We start from the raw sequence: 21,448 nt of genomic DNA on the forward strand, positions 1-21,448 counted from the left end.
CTGTCTAGCGTCTGATGTCTGATACTCAGAAGAGTCCCTGCAAAAGAACTCAATACAACACAACACAATGATGCACAACACAATACAAAACAATGAAATGCCATACAACACAACAGAATACAACACAACAAAGTACATTCAACACAACACAGTACAATACAACACAGTACAGAACAACATAATATGTAAACACACAGTACAATACAACACAGTACTGAACTACACAATACACAACACAATACAAACAATACATTGCAAAACAGCAATAATACAAATATACCACAATGCATACAACAGAACACAAACAGAATCCAATGAAGCACTCACTGAGTCCCAGGCACAACTGTCTCAATCTCACAGGTGCTGTTGCCAACCTTGACCTCACGAACAACAGAGTCTGTGCTGGAGCCCAAATTGGTGCCTTGGATCGTCAGTTTTGTGCCTCCCAACACTGGCCCTGACTGTGGGTTGATCTGTCACACACATGCACACACACATGACCGTACACATGCACATATGCACACACACACACACACACATGCTCAAGCAAGAACACACGTACGCGCACACATGCATACACATATGTACATGCACACACAAACGCACATAGAGAATTGTAAATATACACAAACACACACACACATGTACATACACACATACATTCACTTATACAGTACACAAAACATGCAGATGTAGAAATGTGCATGTTTAAATTCACACACGAACCTACGCAGACCCCACCACCACTTCCCCCCACATATATACACACTTACGTACAAGCACACACTAAAAATACAGCAACACACACACCAACACAGATATATGCAAACACATATACAGTGATACACACACGCACCCTCACACACAAACATGCACACAACCTCACTCACAAACACACACACACACACAATTAGAGTGGTGGTCGAGGAGTCATGTGTCTGCCGAGCACTCATACTGAAACACATCTTTTCAAAACACACCCACTCCCAACTCACTCACACAGGAAACAGAATAATAATGCATTACTTCTCATAAACACACAAACAACACAAGCTCAACATCTATCTACCCCCTCCACCCCCCCAACCACAAACTAGAAACACAACAACACACAACACAAAGAGAAATCACAACAATAACATGTTGAAAGAATTAAAACAAAACAAAAAAGAAAAAAAAAACGGAGAAGTAAAAACAATAAACCTGACAAGAGCATCATCATCATATGTCATTCAGATGAGACGATAAACTGAGGTCCCGTGTGCAGCATGCACTTAGTGTACATAAAAGAACCCATGGGAACAAAATGCTTGTTCCTGTCAGAATTCTGTAGAAAAATCCATTTCGATAGGAAAAACAAATAAAACTGCATGAGGAAAAAAAAAAAAGAAAAAAAAGGGTGGTGCTGTAGTGTAGCGACACGCTCTCCCTGGGAAGAGTAGCCCGGATTTCACACAGACAAATCTGTTGTGATAAAAAGAAATACAAATACAAATATGTGACGAGAAGAGTCCACTAACAGAGTGGATGAGGGGTGGACAGGAAGGATAGGAGCTGCGGGACAACATGCTAGCCTCCTGTCGGGGGTTGGTCCATTGTTGGGGGGACAGGCACTTGTCCTGGGTGGTGCAGCGGTCCTCGCACCAGCCGCACACCAGGGGGTCGAGACTCTTCAGGCAGCTGCCACAGTCTGCATGCACCTCGCAGGAGCTGACCGGGAAACGGTGCACCTGCAATAACAACACACACACGCTATGATCACACATGTATACAAACGCATAATCGCGCACTCATGCACACGCTTACACATTGACACACACACATTCAATAAAACATAACGCAATACAATGAAGCACTCAGAGAACACACACACACACACATACGCATGAACACACTTACACACACACACCACAAAATTGGTTTAAATCTCCCTTTGTGCTTTTGCTGTTTCAGTTTTTGACAAAAAAAAACACCAAACAAACCCCAAAACAACAACATATGTACATGACCTCACAAATTCATCAACTTTATACAAATAGGCTGCTAGTGCTAAACTGAAAAACACACACACACACACAAAAAAACACATTGAAAAGCAACAGTTACACCACTAAATCTTAAGTCAGATGAATCATTTTTCAACACTCTGATAAAAGCTTGTTTATTCCCATGACAAATGGCTTCAACAGGTGAGAGAATAACAAAAAGTGGGGAAGCAAATTTACCTTCCATGAAAACCAACTTATTCTGCAAAAACATCCCCCAAAAATGATGTGAAATTCATAACAGTAACACACAGCAGAGATCACATTTGGTGGCTTAAACATATTTTCTCCAGGTACTGTAAAGCAGTGATTTGTTTACAGACACCAACCCACACACCCACATTATGTACGCAAATGCGCACATACATGTGCACACATATCAACACACACACACATGTAAACATGCACACCAACACCCAGACATCCACACACTCATTTGCATGCACACACATTTTCAGAGACAAAAATGACGCAGGAACACAGACACAGTGATACACAAGCAACAGACAGACATACACATCAAATGCACAGACTACATACAGACGTCCCAGACAGCAAGTACAAATGGTGACTGGCAGAGTCAAACGCTGTGTCCTTCTCTATCGATCCATTACTCAGATGGTGGGTCATGTAGATTCGACCTGATTTCTCTTCTATTGGCAATGTCACATGCATCTGGAAACAAAATATCAGTCTATTTCAGGGTTATGAATGGTAATTTATGCAGATAATCCCAAATATAACCCCCTCATCCAACAAAATGTTATCAATCTTACGCTAAGAGAATCACTGTGTGTCATTTGTTCTGACATTGATCCTTCCTTGTTTACAAAATCTAATGGATGTGTTTCAAGGGAGTACAAAAGATAAAAACAACACCACCAAAACCTGTTAACATAAAAAAAAAATATGTAAAACAATTTCTCATCCTCTGTATTTTAAGGATGATGACTGACGATGGGGGTGATGACACTTGTGCTGTGGGTGTCCATTTTGGTTTGGGACTGCTTGAGCCAACTGTTAAAATGTAGCCTGGCATCAGCTCCAAAGACACGTGATCTTTATAAGTGGATGACCTTCGACTGTGGTTCCAGGATTTCCATTTGAGTCCATAGCGCACTCAACTTCGGGTAGGAGCTGGCCACAGGCTGAAAAAACGCACCTCTGACGGGGCTCCTTCTTCTTCTTCTTCTGCGTTCGTGGGCTGCAACTCCCACGTCCACTCGTATGCACACGAGTGGGCTTTTACGTGTATGACCGTTTTTACCCCGCCATGTAGGCAGCCATACTCCGTTTTCGGGGGTGTGCATGCTGGGTATGTTCTTGTTTCCATAACCCACCGAACGCTGACATGGATTACAGGATCTTTAACGTGCGTATTTGATCTTCTGCTTGCGTATACACACGAAGGGGGTTCAGACACTAGCAGGTCTGCACATATGTTGACCTGGGAGATCGGAAAAATCTCCACCCTTCACCCACCAGGCGCCGTCACCATGATTCGAACCCGGGACCCTCGGATTGACAGTCCAACGCTTTAACCACTCGGCTATTGCGCCCGTCTGACGGGGCTCCATCCTACACCCTTCCACATGTCAGTCAGTCCACAATGTTAGCAGCGGCTGGTAGTTTCTCTTTCCTTGTGTTTTGCAAAGGTATCAATCCTTTTTTTCCCCTTAAATTTTGTACAAGTTTTCTTGTAAACCTCATCTACACTGACCTAGTACACAACTTCCAATGAACAGCAACAAAGCATCAGTGTGATATATTGTGCAATTCCATTTTGGATACAAGAAGAAGAAGAAGGAAAAGATCTGAAGCAAGAAGAAGAAGAAGAAGCTGAACTTGAAGGAAAAAATGAGCAAGAAGATCTGTGACAAGGACAAGAACAACAAGAACAAGGAAAAAGAAAGAAAGAAAGAAAGAAAGGAAGGAAAAAATAAAGACACTTCAAAGTTCAATGAAAGAAAGCAAAGCTTTGTCCCCATCACCTTCATGACACGGCCAGTGTTGGTGCCCAGGATGAGGACAGTTTTGCCGTTCTGTTGAGTGCTGGACAGGCTGGTCACAACGTCCTTTAACCTGTGCTGCACCTTGATTGAGTTAACGCTGAACGAGCCGTATGCGTCTGGCTTGGACTGCACGCCAAAGTTGTGCGAGTGCCCGCAGAATTGCTCACTGTTTGGGGTTGGCATCTGTACAACGCAATGGAGAGGGTGGTTCCAGTGAGCGATGCTTTGTCCAGCGTCTGTGGGATGTACTTGTATGGTGTGTGTGTGTGTGTGTGTGTGTGTGTGTGTGTGTGTGTGTGTGTGTGTGTGTGTGTGTGTGTGTGTGTGTGTGTGTGTGTGTGTGTGTGTGTGTGTGTGTGTGTGTGTGTGTGTGTGTGTTGTGTTGTTGTTGTTATTGTTGTTTGTTTTTATGCTGAGTTCTTTTATATAATTATGTGCACCCAGTGTAAACTGCACACATGACCTTGGTTTATCATCTCATCATTTCATCCAAATGACTAGCACTCAGACCACCACTCAAGATCTGGTGGAGGGGAAGTAAATATCCCAGTCCCTGTATCTCTCTCTCTCTACATACATATCTATATCTATCTATATATCTATATCTACATATGATATATATATATATATATGGGAATCAAATTTATGGACACTTGCTACCAAGTCAGGCGCATTATGACCAGGTCACAGCTACTTCTGCGAGATGCCACTGACAATAAAACTTGATGTTCTGCCTTGAGTATTTCAATAAAATGCTCTGGTCATCACGAATTGGCTGCAACCTCCATTACAGGCTAGGTCATCATCCATCCTACTTAAGCAGCCAGGAAAATGTTTTGTGCTAACAGCAATGTAATAACAAGGTGATAATAAAGAATAGAAAACTAAACCAAAGTGATTTAAATCATGCACACACACACACACAGACACATTGCTTGTACACACACATACACACTCAAACACATGTACACACACACACACAAGACATTATTCATCTTCACCTCAGTGCTGGTAACAAAGTCCAGGAACTACACTCTAGCATACACCAACAGACTAGCCAACAAAACTTGAACAATTCACAGTTACAATACACACCGAACTGCTGGAGGACTGAGAGATCCTGCAGTTGACGTTGTCCTCCCCTTTCTTCCAGGCCACGATCTGAGCATCAGAAACCTGCCCCTCCTTGAAGCAATCGTAGTTGACCTGGATGAACTGACTGTTCAGTTCCTCCATCGTCACTGCACACACCACAGACCCTTCTGTCGTGTCTGTGTCAAACTTCTGCTGCCTCTCGGTTTTGGTCTGGGCAGCAGAGAAGTAGAGAACATCACCCTCCACTGTGGCGGACAAGATCTTGGGAAAGCGCTCACTGTCACTCTCCTGACACAGCAGCGCTATTTCCACGTAGGACACGTACACCCGGTCGGTGACACAGATACGACCTATTCTGGAGTATGGGATGTCTGGTTCCTTCATGGACTTCTGCTGCACGGTGATGAAGTAGACGAAACGGTCATAGTGAAAGATGTCCACAAACTCCATGTGGTAGTCAGGTTTCACTGTGTGGTTGATGTCCAGGGCTGAGATCTGCCTCATATCGACGTTGTAGAAGTTGAAACTGATGTTGACCCCAGCAGGGGTGGAATCCACTACGCGGGTGGACAGCACATTCGGGGACAGCTTCAGGTTCCGGTGGTCATACTCCTGTCCTACGTAGAGAATGGACGCTGTGTCATTGAACAACACCGCCACCGATTTCTTCCCACCCACAAAGTTGGAGTAGAAGGTGCTGGAGGCGTTGATGTAGTTGGTGATGTCTGTCAGCGAGTGCAGCTGGCACAGGCCCTGTCTGACCGACCCACACATCAGCAGCTTACGTCGCCTGTTGTCCACTTCCAGCACTTTCACCTCATTGTCCGTTAGTGTCCCCTCACACGGCCCCTCCGCGGGGTCACAGGTCAAACTGTCTAAAACAGGCCCCAGGCTGATGGACGTAGGCAGACCCAGGTCTGCAGACAGGTACACCAACTTGTTGCTACCCCCCACGTACACCCCCCCAGAGGCTGGATCCACTGCCACCTGCCCCAATTTCTGCGCAGCATCATGGCTGTGGATCCTGAAACTGCCAGTGTCTCTTGGCACAAACGTCAACAGCGACAAACAACATAGCAAGGACACAGAGACATCCATGTCAGCACCAGTGGATGTTTCAGGCCTGATGGTTGATTTTACAATCGTCTGTCATGGAAGTTCTGCACACCATTTTCCATGTACGTTCTGCGTTGGACGTTATCACTGCTCAAATGTACCTTTCCAATTGTTCAGACCTTGCTTCTTTTCTTACTGCAAAAAGAAAGGAAAAAAACTGTGAGGGGAGAAAATAATAATAATTGTCTGCAATGTTTCTGAAATCTGTAGCTCTATACAAAACAAGACAGGGCATTTAACATTGTGTAAAGCATTTTCTCTGAGTTCCTGAAATGAATCAGTTAACTAATCACACACACACACACACACACCCCTGTGCGCATGCACACAACACATCATCTCTCTTATATAGTGCTGGATCTTGTGCAGAGACAAATCAAAGCGCTTTCGCACCAGTCATTCACACGCATGCATAACTCTAATACTGTAGAAACTAAAGACAAGGAAGGGCAGGCAAGGGAGGCTATTTTGGGAAGAGGTGGGTTTTAAGGCCAGACTTGAAAGAGCTGAGTGTGGAGACTTGACGAAGCGAAAAAGGAAGTTCATTCCAATCGCAAGGTCCAGAAACAGAGAAAGAACGGTGGCCAATAATACACTAATCATGGATACCAGCTCCACAGGGCTTCACTGGGTGAAAATACACTGTGACTAATGGATATGAAATTCACAGAGATGCTGTGTAAAGCAAGTATACCGACAACAGAAAAAAAAAAAAGCGAAAAATCCAAGACAGGCATGACAGCTGTGGGGTTAGTGTTGGACTTTAAATCTGGGGGTCCTGGGTTGAATCTGGTGGGTAAAGCCATAAAAGCGTAGATTTTTTCTGATCTCCAAGGTCAGCAGATGTGCAGAACTGCTAGTGCCTAAACCCTCTTTCAGTGCATACATGTGCAAAAGATTCAACATACATGTTAACTGCTAGTGTCTAAACCCCCTTTCAGTGCATACATGTGCAAAAGATTCAACATACATGTTAACTGCTAGTGCTTAAACCCTCTTTCAATGCATACATGTGCAAAAGATTCAACATACATGTTAACTGCTAGTGCCTAAACCCCCTTTCAGTGCATACATGTGCAAAAGATTCAACATACATGTTGAATATTCCATAATATATCCATGTCAGAACTTAATGGGTATTGAAGCCAAAAACATACCCAGCATGCACCCCCCTGAAAATGGAGTATTACTTCATATGGTCATGCACGTAAAAGCCCACATGGACAAAAGATGGTAAATTGGAGCTGCAGCCCACAAATGCTGGGGTGGAAGAAATCCACCTGTTGATTGTAGTCAGGTGCAGTAAAGAAGAACAGCAGCAGTATCTTTCAGAAATCCACAGAATTCCCCCCCCCCCCCCCCAACCCTCCCCCGCCCCCTCCCTACTGCTCCTTCCCTCTTTTCAGACACACCACAAACACAAATTTTTATACATTCAAAACTGTTCCTTTTAACACAACTGTCAAGTCAGAGTCACCATGTCTGTGAGAGTAATGAGCTCTCCTAGGAGTGTCTGTGCACGTCAGCACTCACAATAAAATGTGCACGGGGTCTGAGAGCAGACATGCATGTTACAGACATACATGTGAATGAACATGCCTAAGTTTCGTGTTCATCTAAAAAAAAAAAACCCTGACAAATCTGACAGCAGTATTTGTAGCTGAGAAGACAAGCACTAGTAATTGCAAAGCCGATAAGAGGAGATTTACAACAAATACATAATCAAATAAATTTGATCGCAAACCTGTTCAGAGCCAAAGTACGAATCAAGCCATCCAGCATTCTTGCAGCCCCGTGAACAAGCCCAGCAGAGGAATGGCAGGGTAATTATATGCCTCCTAGCTAATTATGGCAGTCAGCCTCACAGTGTATGAGATTGGCAGTGCAATTATTTCATACAGCGCCCAAGTGCACACATGGCCCAAAGTCACTGAAAGAGCAGCAGGGTCAGACCTGCAGGCCTGTTCAAAACAGCAACGGCAGCGTAATCAAGGAGAGAAAAGAAAAGAAAAAAAAAAGGGGGGAAAAAAGGTTGGAAGACCTATATGATTAGTAACAGAAAGAAAGATGAGTAAAAAGAAATCGGAGACTGCATGGCATGTGGCAAAGAGAAGGGAAGTGAGAGAGAGAGTGGGGGAGGGGGGGTCAGACAGGATGAGAGGAAAGGGAGGGGCTGGGGGAAGGGGGGTGGGGGTGGGGTGGAGAGTGAGAAAGAGAGACAGAGGCAAAGACAGACACAGAGAGAAAAGATAGAGACAGAAAGAAGAGAGAGACAGACAGACAGACAGACACACACACACACACACAGAGAGAGAGAGAGAGAGAGAGAGAGAGAGAGAGAGACAGAGACAGAGACAGAGAAAGCAAGGACTTATCAAGACATGTTCACAATCACACCAGCCCTGAACCTTGAAATTTGCATCACAACTATAGAAAAAAAACAATAACAACCCCCCCTCCCCCTTACCCTCCCCCACCCTCCAAAAAAACACCACCACCACCACCAACAACACACACATAAATCCAGCAAAACCCATCAGGTATCAACCAACACTCAGCTGGTTCACATTCAACTGAAATTTTGAAAATATTACAAAATGTATGTATGGGTATACATCCCTCTCATGATACACTTCCTCATTAGCTCCAACAGATGTGACCAAAAAACAACAACAACAAGAGAGGCAAGGCCTTCAAGACTCACTTGTGATAAATTAAGTCCCCTAGCATTAATTACAGAGTAATTTCCCTTTTTTACTATCTGCACCAAAACGTTTGCAAATTAAATAAAACTTCCATGCTTAGCAAAAGAAGTTCCTGTCTGAACAAAAAATGATAATAATGACTGCTCTTGTTGTTGGATCAGAATATCAGATCAAAGTGCCAAGTTTAGAGAATACAAAAAATATAAATATAACAGTAAATGCAGTTTGCATATAATTAGGCTTCATTTTTTATTTTTTTTTTGTGCCCATCCCAGAGGTGCAATATTGTTTTAAACAAGATGGCTGGAAAGAACTGAATTTTTCCTATTTTTATGCCTAATTTGGTGTCAACTGACAAAGTATGTGCAGAGAAAATGTCAATGTTAAAGTTTACCACGGACACACACACACACACACAGACAACCGAACACCGGGTTAAAACATAGACTCACTTTGTTTACACAAGTGAGTCAAAAAACAACAAACAAAAACAAAAAAATCCTCATTTTCTAGGTCTTTTCTGGACCAGAGTGAAAGTTTTCCATACCACATCCAAAGCCAAACTGAATCAAAAATTCATCTGCAATATCACTGACACAGGACATCCCAGCATCAAAGTTCAGTTTTCATCACTTCTAATGTCTTTTTTTTTTGTATTTATTTATTTTTTTTTAAATGTATTAAGTTCTGTATTGAATGGTGCTTGTCAAGGGTTTCATTAAATTCCAAGAATTTTCATCACTTCTAATGTATTTCTTTAAGTTGTCAATGGTTTTATCAAAATTCCAAGACTTTTCCAGACCCTGTATGCGGGTCAAAACATATTTTTCCAATATGTTTTTTTTCCCTAGAAATCCTTCTTCAGTTTTCAAATGCTTTTCCAAACCCTGTGGCTCTGTAAAAGCCCTGTGAATTAATTTTTTCACAGATAGATATCTACCAGTACATGTTCAGTCTGGACCTTACCTCTCTCACGCCAGAATCTGCAGAAATGAAGAAGAGTGCAGGCTGCATGCATGCAAGACTACAGAGTGCAGGAGTAAGAGAGTTTACAGACAAAGAGAAGAAACAAGTGAGGGAGTGGGCTGGATGGGGAACCTGGAGTGTGTGTGTGTGTGTGTGTGTGTGTGTGTGTGTGCGCGTGCGTGCGTGCGTGCGTGTTGTGTGTGTGTGTGCATGTGCGTGTGCGTGCGTGCGTGTGTGTGTGCGTGTGTGTGTGTGTGTGCATGTGTGTATGTGTGCACTGGGCACTAGCTGGTACCACCTTGGCATGTCAGCAGTCACCCATAGACCCAAACCATCCTCACATGTGTCCATCTTCACCGCAGGCAGCCACTGCATCACTAACAACACTCACAAGGGAATCCACACCACATCACACCTGTGAACAACATAGCACACCTGTTCACCTCCCCCCACTCTCACAACTCACTGGAATTTTTCATTCAATGGTCCTTTACCACCGGTATTGGTATCTAGTAAATGCCAACACCCCACTTTGGTTTAAAAACTGTGCATACGATAAAATACCTTGTAAATGCCCACCCACCATTTTGGAAAAAAAGAAAGAAAATCATCCCAGACTGATACAAATTCAGTTTGCTATTTGCGACTGTGTTTTTCGTTTTTTGTTTTTTACAAAGCAGTGCAGACTGAGATAAAGAACAGAACACCTACATGAGATGTCAATGTGTCACTGAAAAACTGAGTCAGAGCATGATGTTATTCCATGGTGGACTGTCTTGTTCTAGAACTAGAAGCCAGCATCTTGCTCTCTCTCTTTCTCTGAAATTTTTATCCATGAGTAATGAAGTTTTTGAATCTCTCTCTCTCTCTCTCTCTCTCTCAAACACATACAAATGAGCATGCCCATGCACAGAGAGGAGACTTTAGTACAGACACAAACATACAAGTGCTGGCAGAGGTTTACACTCTTAACTCAATAGAGTCTTTTTTTTTGAGAACTAATTAAAAATGATGGAGCTGCAACAGGATGAAGACCCAGATAAAAACTCTGCAGTAAACAGGCATAAAAGTGTTTTACTTTCAATCTAAGAGCTCTGGGTTCAAATCCATGGTCACAGCACCTGGTGGTTGAGTAATTAGGGGTGTTAGAAATTAACAATCACCTCAGGATATTTTTAGAAAAAAGAAAAAGTAAGTTTATACAGATTTTAACAGATTTTGTGCAGCTGAATGAAAAAAACCCTTACTTTTCATGACCCAAGTAAACACGACAGTGGCATGGTTGACTGATGCAATTTTCACAAGAAAATTTCATACATAGATTATGTATAATGCCCTTTTCAGTGGAAGCTGCAATCACACATCATAAAAATCAGTTCAGTTATGGCTTGAACCATGCTATGCTGTGACTAAAGACACACTGCATGATCACACTCTAATGTATTTTCAAAATAGGATATCGACTTAAATAAAGTGGGGAAAATCTATAATGTCCATTTCTCTGGCAGAGCTCAGCATTCACACATCATAGAAATCAGACATGGTTAACCCTGCCGTGTTGTCACTAACCTAGGCTGCAGACTCCACAAACGTGACAAACACTAGGCTGAAACAAACACAAGTAAGCACATCACCACATGCACAGTGTCCCTGGATGTACATGTGTGAGGGATGGGAGAGGTCTTCCTTTACACCGATGTGACAGTGACATCACCTTTCCTGTCACGGAAGTCAGCAGGAAAGCAACTACTTGACTTGATGTCCCTTGTCCGTAATTGATTCAAGTATAATGTTCACAGTAAATCATTTCTGCACCAACATTTAACATAATCTCTACTGCTTTTTGTGTGGTACAAGTTCATGATGACCCCACTTATTAAGAATAGTTGCAGTGACAACATCATCAACAAAATAATTTTCGGTGATAAAAATTCACAACCACTCTCATGCAGTCAACCAGGGTGTTGGGAAATGACTTAAGTGCACTGCATGATACATCACTTCATGACACATAAGCAGAAAAATGTCACACAAATATATCCTTATTGAAATATTAGAGCATATTTTGTTTTGTGCTTTTCTTATTCGTTTCTACTGCAACATTCAACAATCCATAATTTAAATATATATATATATATATATATATATATATATATATATGTGTGTGTGTGTGTGTGTGTGTGTGTGTGTGTGTGTGTGTGTGTGTGTGTGTGTGTGTGTGTGTGTTATATTACAAGTGTAAATCAGCTCACTAAACTATGATTCTGAATGCTTGGTGATGAACAAAAGAAGAGATAGTATTGTAGAAACTCTTTATCATTAGCAGAAACTACCATTTACATATTTAACATATAGATGTACACCCAAGCACTCACACACAGACAGACCGACACACACACAGACAGACACAGACACACACAGCTTGTTGTTTACAAATCTTGGACAACTAACTTCCACAATCAATAAGTAAAACTGTAATGATACTAATGAAATATAATGACAAATTCAGTCTGATTATCATCACATTAAACTGTATGCAAAAACAAAGGTTTACCACTACTCCTGTTTGGATGCAAAAGTGATTAATACAGTGATAGTGTAAACACAATGAAAAGTGCTGGCCTTCATGTACTATAACAGTACAAGCAAAAAAGAAAGGTATGTAGTCTATAAACTACTCACTTGTACACAGAAAGCAAAACAGATACACAACAGACACACATATCATTGAATATGTCATGGAGTTTAAGTTTCAATCATGTGTCAAAGATTTGTGTAAATCAAAACCATAAAATGAAACAAAACAAACAAAATAAACAAATAATTTAGAAGTGTTCAAATACACTTTAAGTGAAACTCAAAGCTAGAAAAAAAGGCAATTGGTTGAAATAAAACAAGAACTACTCACAAGTGTGGTTTACACACACACACACACACACACACATGCACGACTCATAGCAACAATTAGCAGTCTCACAGACACTAAGTTGTATATTGTGACAAAGGCCCAGCCCTCCACAGACATGTATAAACCCAATCCCGCCCACCCCCTCCATACACACACCCACCCCACCACCTCCTCCCGCCACACACACATACACACACACTTATACACAGAGAACATACGGAGATCTGCACGCAGGCCAACCAGAACTCCTCCTTTCTGCCATCAAGTGCTGGTAACTTGTATAGCACAGGCATGCATCATGCCGTCACTCCCTGCACAACAGTGTAATTTACCACCTCTTCAGACTCTTTCCTCTGAGAGCTCATCTGTCCAATCATTCCTATATTACTTGTATGCTGGCTGGGGATGGAAAGGTGCAGGTGGTGGAGGGTGTGTGAACATGGGATAAGAATAGTGTGTGTGTGTGTGTGTGTGTGTGTGTGTGTGTGTGTGTGTGTGTGTGTGTGTGTGTGTGTGTGTGTGTGTGTGTGTGTGTGTGTGTGTGATAGTTTTCGGTTGGATAAGTTTATTTCTTGACATTAGCACACAGATCTTGATATCCATAAAAATCATTCTGATGTTCTGGTGCACTGAATTATTCTCATAAATGCCAGTGTAGCTGAAATGTTTTGTTGCTGATTCCTTGTAAAACCTATTTTTGACTCACTTGTGTAAACAAAGCGAGTCTATGTTTTAACCCTGTATTCGGTTGTCTGTGTGTGTGTATGTGTGTGTGTGTGTGTATGTGGTAAACTTCAGTTTAACACTGCCACTTTCTCTGGAAATACTTTGTCTGCTAATACCAAACTTGACTTAAAAATAGCATGAAAAAAATCTTCACAGTCATACCAATAACAGGTTTAAGTCTCCCAAATTTAGCTGTTTTTTTCTGAATCATTAAGTTTATTTCATTGAGGTTTGTTCCAAAATCCGAAAATTCTAAAAACCACTTCCCACTGAGTTAGGCCTACTAGCAGGTAGGTTGTATTCGAAGACATGACCTCGTTTTTCTTGTTCACAATTAAAAGGAAAGAAATACAAACCCAGGACAGAACACATACAGTAATACTAACTACACCATCGACATGTTTACTGCACATAAATATTCTAAAGTGGACACTAAATTAACTGGAATGAACAAAAAAGAAAAATTTAATCGATCGTTTCTTTCAGCTCGTTGTAGGCCTCGACTGGTTCATGCAGATCTAGAGATCTTTCATGTGTTGCTTTGTGCTTGGAGGGATAGCAAAGTCTCCTTTACCACCGAAATAAAAGAATAATCGAGATATAATACAACACACAAAAAACATGATTTAAACAGCGTTATTACATCCACTACAATCACATCTATTTATCGCACAGAGAAGAAAATGTCGACATTGCTTTAAGTATCAAATTTGGACAAATGTATGCGCCACAGCAGTGAAGATTAGTCTGCTTGCTTCAGAACTAAACATGCATGGTTCGATCCCGCTTGCATACCCTGCCTTTTTCTTGTCCCAAGCTTTTCCTATATACATCATATTTAATACAGAGCACTTTTCAATGGCTTTTTAATTTTTTTTTCCCCTCTACTCATGATTCCTTGACTGGATAAAGCACAAGTGAGTCTTGAAGGCTTTGCCTCTTGTTTGTTGATATTTTATACCTGTACACACATATACTTCATGCTGCTGAACAGACAATTAAAAAATATTACTATTCACACACATTTCAACATTGTAAAGTCATGCCATTGATCAACATTGCCAATCCTGTCTAAAACAAAAACACAACCATGTATAAACACACACACACACACACACACACACATATATATATATATATATATATATATATATACAATTCAACATATGTGTGAGAATATAAACACACACATACACATATATACAATTTAACATACATGTGTGAGTGTGCACAAACAAATACACACAGACAATGACACACACACACACACACATTTAACTCATATGCACCAACACAAATGAATACACACACACACACACACACACACACACACACACAGTCACTATTGATTCAATAACAGTCCCGCTTTCTCTGGCTACTTGCCTTTAACTGATTAACATTATTGATGATAAGTACAAGTTGTTATCTAGCGCCTATTCTCAGTCTGAGACAATTTATATGAAAAAATAAAATAATATATTGACACAAGTCTGCATATTCCAGCCTGGTCATCTGGTTAACCCCAACACGCTGCCAGTTTTCACTATCTTGACTTGTATGATGTTTGAGGCCCCCTTACAAGAGGCTTGTTTGTTGTTCTAAGGTTAAGAACTACATTTTGCAACATGTGTGGCTGGCATATGGAGCTATTTCGTTAGTGTTTTAATCAACCTAATCTTGACATTCTGGTGAGTACATGGTGGGCAAATTTTTCCAAAGACAATTTTCCATTGAGTTGATTTTTTAAAGGAGTTGATGGAAGGTGTTGTTACGAAGCTGTTTGGCAAACTATTCCAGAGGGAAACAACCCTGTTTGAGTTAAAAAAAAAAAAGAAGAAGTTTTTCTGGAGTTTAAAGCTGTGACCTGGTAGTCTCTAACTCCAACAAGCTTGAACTGTAGCAGCTTGATGTGGTAACAGCCCTGGATGTTCCTAAGCTTACTGTTGTTCAGATGCTGTGCTATCCACTGTCAATGGTAATTAATATTGATCAACAACAAATAATGGCTCAATTTCTTCTCTATTTCTCAATCTCTCATACAAATTAGTGAATGAGTTACAACACTGGCAGTAATCTGTCAGCAACTGAAAATTGAAAGACAGCAAAGAGGAAACTTTGAAAAGTAAAAATATCACTTTTGACAAGTGTCTGATGATGGCAGTCATGATTTTGGTTCTTCAACAAAATTATTAGTTCATCCCAAGATTGATACTGTGGCCATGGGTCAAGAGGTCATTGTGCCGGCAGTGCCCGTCGATAAGTTCTCCTTACATTTGTGTGTGTGTGTGTGTGTGTGTGTGTGTGTGTGTGTGTGTGTGTGTGTGTGCGCGCGCGCGCAAATATACACACAATGTGCAATGATCATAAAGCACGGTTTGGGGAAAAAACATAAGTTTTAAAAGTTTAAGAAGACAAAATCCAACCCGGAAATTCCTTCAGCCGAAAATGTAAACAACCTCGTCCAAAGGAATCGTCAGTAAATATTAGCTGTATAATATTCAGGCGATTTGCATCCATGTGAAATTGTTTGTTGTGAATTGTTTAGTTCCGACGCCCGTGCATGCAAAAAATCATACTCACACAACTTTTTTACACGCCGAACAGCAGGAAGTTGGGACGGCCCTGTGTTATCTGTCATGAAGAGTTGTGTTGTCTGCAACAACACCCAGAAAATAGTGACGTCATATTAGATTTTTTTTGTGTGTGTGTCTGTGTCGCATCATTTCCTGACTTATTATTAATTTTGTTTGATAAAAAATGCCGTTAACATCTTTGTGTTTTTGTCAGCGATTTTCCATTTGATCTTTCCTTATTTTATTTTTTTATTTTTATTTTTTTAGTCGTGTACGAAAGCAGACATAAGGTGAAGAAATTCAGAGTAGTCTCCCTTCTAATGACCAGAGCGCCATCAAGTCAGTGGGTGTCTGCTGTGTTCGACTGTTCGTGAGAACTTGAAGAAACACCATCGGCTTGTGTTGCTGAACTTAGTTCAATATCGCAGTGAAATGTGATGACCTGAAAGGTACGCACAACAATATCCATGTCCATATGTGGATTGTCCTGTCTGAAACTCACAGTCCCTGAAAAGTATAAGTATATGCCCTTAAATATCAAGATATAATCTTCAGGATAGAAATTCTGAAGTAAGTTCTGGTGATTACCTTGATGGCTCTTTGTAAATTTTAAGAGTTTTTCCGTGAATTGATTTTGAGAAATGTGATTCATTCAGAGTTTCATAACGATTTCCGTTACGTGTGCGATACTCATGCACTATTAATTCCTGGGAAAGTGAAGATTTTAGAGATCGAACATAATGAAAATGTAAGTCATGTGATATGCAACAGACACACACACACACACACACACACACACACACACACACACACACATTGACACACACACACACACTGACACACACACACACACACACACACTGACACACACACACACACACACACACACACTTGTCTCACACAAACACACAAACACACACACACACACACACACACACACACACACACTGGTTTCATGATATTATTTGTGCAAATCACATTGTTTATTGTGTATGTTTTTATAATTTGTTCATATGAAAATATGTTAACATCAGAATCTGTTTATCGAGACAGAAATAAAAGCACTTCATGGCATTTAAAATGCAGATAAGCCTGACATGTCCTTCTGTCTTAAAGCTTTATCAGTGATAAAAAATTAGATTCCTGACCAGCTGCTGTGGCAAAGTGGTTAGCATTGCGGACTGATGGCTGGGATAATGCGGGCTCAAATCCCAGCGGGGGTGGGTTTTTCTGCCAGCAGCTGACTACTACCAAGAGTTGAGCCTGTTGTGGGCTTAAATTGGAAGACTAGGACCATAAAGTCAATTATCATCCACATCACAGATGTGTCTTTGGGTGTTTTGCTCCAATTTCCTAGTTAACGCCGGGATATTGTTATGACAGGAAGTGAAGACTGAGTACAGCCATGTCATGTAGTCCCAAACCTAAATGGACTTCACTTCCATAGCACATCATCATTATCCTCCTCCTCCTCCTTCATCATCAGTATGAAAAATTTAAAAACAACAAAAACAACAACAACAACAAAAAAACAAAAAACTGGTGCTCCTTGAAGCTATGTCAACATGATACATGCCATGATGTGACATTTGGTATCTTGTTTATCTTGTTCTTTATTATTTGTTATTGTTCTTCATCTTATTACTACTATTATAAGTATTATCATATTGAAAAATAACCCTTGTATCTCAACAAATTAATGATTTTTTTTGATGATCATTGATGGACCAAATGTTTTGCTATGTGAATGTTGAATCACACTGATGTCATGAAATGTCAAATATAACCTTGTGTACAAGGGGGGAAAAAAATTAAAAAGTTGGTCAGGGGTTTCAGTGTTGGAACAGTTCATGGTGCACAGAGACAAGGCCGGTCTCAGAGGGTTTAGCCCAGGGTCATGCATGTCTGGGAGATTGGTTCCTTAAAATACATCAGCAATAACTTATCTGTGCCCCCTCCCATTTCTGGCTCAGGGGGTCCCACTGACCCCATACTTCAAGGGGTACTCTTCACGATGCACCCTCAATGGGGAACCCACTCGGGCTCACTCCTTGCAGCCATGATTGGGACATCATGGGAGCCAAGTGAAACTTCACTCTTCTGGAACTTACAGCAGTTCACTGGGCTTGCCTCCACTCCACTTGGGTGGAAGCCATCCAGAATGTTCATGCGTTCACGGGCAGCACTAAACACTACTGTCGTGTACATGGACACAAAAAGGGGGGTGGGGGGGGACCTTGGATATCCTCATGTGGTGGTCCAAGGCTCTCCTTTGCTGGTGCTACAAGGCATTGAACTTTCAGCAAGACACATAGGGACAGTACCAACCTAGGCAGGCGCTCACAGCAGGTTCAAGAGCATCCTCCACTTGGTGGACCCTACATAAGGACACCCTGCAAGGGGTGTGGCGTTCTGGTCTCCACAGAAGGGGGTTCTCTTTACCACAGGTCTGTCGATGACTCCTGATTCCTGTCACACTGATTGCAGACACAGAATCTTGAGCAGTGAATGTTTTTTTCTCTGGACTGGAGCAAACTGACCGCTTACGCCTTTCCTACTTCCCGATCCTGCCCTAGATGGTTGGGAAGCCGAGTTGGAACGCCTACACATCATAACCTTAGGCATTTTCAGTTTCGTTAATGCAGGATTCTGATAGTTCTGGAGGCTTGCGCTGTTGCCACTTCAGCCACCTTTCAGCACTCTGTGCCTCTTTGCCAGGATTTGCAGCTGGCCGTCTGCCATTCAGAGATTTCCTTCATGATTTCCTCCTCAGGGAAGTCTGTATGCTCACGGCATATGGTTCTTAGGGGTTTCCTTTTTTTGCGGCTAACTCAGCTATCATGGTTTCAAGGGCTCCCCATCGGCCCATGAACCAGAAGGCAATGCTCTACTCCATTTGCTTTGAATTTTGCATCAGTTTGACATGGTACAGTATATGACACCAAAATGGGGAGTTCATATTATACTCCCAGTTTGGTTAAATATACTTTAGTACTTACCATGTCAAACTCAAATGCCCGCCTGTCCGTCCCCACGGTTCTTGCCGTGCTTCACATGGGACATTTCTTTGCTGGCCATTGGAATGATTGTTTACCTACTGCTGGAAACAGCATTTCATTGGCTAACAGACGGCGGTCTGATGGCGAGATGTCGTATTACTGAGTTGTCGTGATAAATTTTGGCCGAGAAGAGCAAACAGATAGGCCTGGTTTGCATCAGTTTGACATGGTAAGTATATTTAACCAAAGTGGGAGTATAATACGAACTCCCCATTTCAGCCTTGTCAAGTTCTTTTGGGCATTGAATTTGTGGCAGGAGTCGGGGTATACCTATTAGAATTTCAACAGTTGTGAATCCGTCTTGAAAAACGTATGAAGTACAGCTGCTCTGGCAAAATTAATAGTCTCATGGACTGACAGGTGGGAGGAACCCTGAATAGCAGTGGTGTACATATTTTCTTTCCATGATTAGAACTTTGCGTTGCAGGTATAAAGTGCTTGTAGGTCTTTAGTAATGTTTTACTAAAGCAGCAGTTATGATGGGACATTAAATGAAATTCCCTCCAGGTGATGTGAGGATTATGTAAAAGAAAGGAAATGTAGTACAACCTTTCAACATGTTAATGTGACAAGGATCTACATCGTATAATTTACAGCATTATCATGTCGTTATGGTGACCCTTATCCAACACCACACAGTTACAAAAACAGAAAATTATATAATGTGCGTATATAAATATATTTAGTCTTTGAGACATGCCTACCATCCTGATTTGTCTGTTTTTATTCAAGAAGATCAACAAAAATGTCACTCATTCACTGTGTTACAAAAATATCTTATGAATAATTTCTGGTCATTCTGGGGAAAAAATCTTGTGCAGTTGATTTTCTCAGATGGTTCCAATGGCATGCACTGGTCAACATTCTGTCAAAACTGGAAATTTAGAAAGGAAGCACAATTTTTGGTTTGTATGAGCGTGCTGTTCTATGACTTGAACTTGAAGCAAATGTTTTGTAGTGTTACTGATAATTCTGGTTTGTTCTGGAGCTGGTGAGGCTGTAGTACTGATAGAACTTAGATTCTGGGTTAGGCATGTCTGTTCTGTGGCCTGGTAAAAGTTGTATGTCCTGCTCTCATAGTGACCTCAGTCCACTTCCAAGCCTGTGATGAGTTTGTGTTGGAATCAATGGAGAATGTGTTTGGAAAGATATCTACTAATCTAGCCACAAAATGGTCATGTCCTCCCAGGGGGAGACCTGTGCACTCTGTCTGGCTAGACACACTATAAGCTGATAAGCTGCTTCTGTCATTTACAAGCATTGGGCTTAGCAGGAAAGCCTGCACATGTTAAATCAAACAATTGCAGGTGCCTTTTACTGAACACCTTGAGCAGTATCAATGAGTGGCACAAGGAAAAAGCTGCCAACAAGGTGTGGACAATTGGGGACACACACACACACACACACAGACGAAGCCACCAAACAAACAATAAGTACCCAAAAAAAAACAACAACCAAAAACAAACTGAGAATGAAAATGGGAAACCCATTAACACTAATAACAGTATCAGCTTCTTTTACTTTAGTCCCTTCTCCTTCTCCCTTGACAGATAACAGCACAGGCAGACTGTCATGGAGAGAGTGGTGAACAAGGAAGGGGAAGGTGGTGGGCTTGTAGTTGTACAGAGTGAGTTGTGGGGACCGTGCCCTGGTATGCCTTTTGACAGACAGGGGGGAAGGGGGAAGAGGAGAGTGTAGCCAGAGAGGCACATGGCACGGACTGGGGTACAGTGGATACTTGTGACTAATGCTTTGCGCAGAGGTAAAACTCAAAGAGAGAACAGTGGGTGCTTATGTCTTTTCTGTTATATTGTGTACACATAAGTGTGTGTATTATGTGTGTGTATATTCAGCTGTACAATTTCAAGTGTTGTGCCACTATTTTGTTCATTGACAGCTTTTTTTTTCTTCAGTCTCAGAACAACTGAAGTCATCTAGAAGTTTGAAGGGTTTTTTTTGTTGTTGTTTTGTTTTGTTTTTTGGTCACAGCAATTACCTTCTTGCTACATATAACATAACTACTAAACAAGTCAGCCAGTCACTCACTTATTTGGTATAAAATGCATGCGTTCAGCCACACACGTCCCATACAGGTATGCACATGTACACATGTATACAACGTTTTTGGACACATAGATCTACACAGTTACTCAGTGATTAACCCCTCCTGCCCCACCCACATGTGGGTGCTGGGGGTCTTTCAGTTTAAACAGCATTCCCACCTTCTGGAAACTCTGTGCTAG

General features: G+C 41.5%; 2 protein-coding genes across 3 annotated transcripts in view; one reads left to right on the forward strand and one right to left on the reverse strand.

The window, feature by feature from the left end:
• Positions 1-16,200, reverse strand: part of LOC143299159 (hepatocyte growth factor receptor-like) — a 51,531-nt gene extending 35,331 nt beyond the window's left edge. The window contains exons 1-7 of the mRNA XM_076612288.1: positions 16,154-16,200; positions 13,066-13,158; positions 5,153-6,403; positions 4,037-4,240; positions 2,586-2,720; positions 1,521-1,730; positions 328-473 (exon numbers count right to left, since the gene is read on the reverse strand). Of these exons, the coding sequence (XP_076468403.1) occupies positions 328-473; positions 1,521-1,730; positions 2,586-2,720; positions 4,037-4,240; positions 5,153-6,250 (1,793 nt within the window). The 5' untranslated portion in view covers positions 6,251-6,403; positions 13,066-13,158; positions 16,154-16,200. The remainder of the gene's footprint in view (positions 1-327; positions 474-1,520; positions 1,731-2,585; positions 2,721-4,036; positions 4,241-5,152; positions 6,404-13,065; positions 13,159-16,153) is intronic.
• A 256-nt stretch (positions 16,201-16,456) lies between these two features.
• LOC143298706 (alpha-1,3-mannosyl-glycoprotein 4-beta-N-acetylglucosaminyltransferase A-like) overlaps positions 16,457-21,448 on the forward strand; it is a 57,636-nt gene continuing 52,644 nt past the window's right edge. Inside the window, exon 1 of one of the 2 annotated variants that reach the window (XM_076611603.1) lies at positions 16,457-16,595. Coding sequence is in view for 1 of the 2 variants with exons in the window: in XM_076611602.1 (XP_076467717.1) it covers positions 20,953-20,967 (15 nt within the window). In the remaining variant the exon portion in view is untranslated. Of the gene's footprint in view, positions 16,596-20,860; positions 20,968-21,448 lie in introns of those variants that run through there. The other variant, XM_076611602.1, reaches the window with a different exon arrangement.

The sequence above is a fragment of the Babylonia areolata genome, chromosome 24 (assembly GCF_041734735.1).
Source record: "Babylonia areolata isolate BAREFJ2019XMU chromosome 24, ASM4173473v1, whole genome shotgun sequence".
Lineage (NCBI taxonomy): Eukaryota > Metazoa > Mollusca > Gastropoda > Neogastropoda > Buccinidae > Babylonia > Babylonia areolata.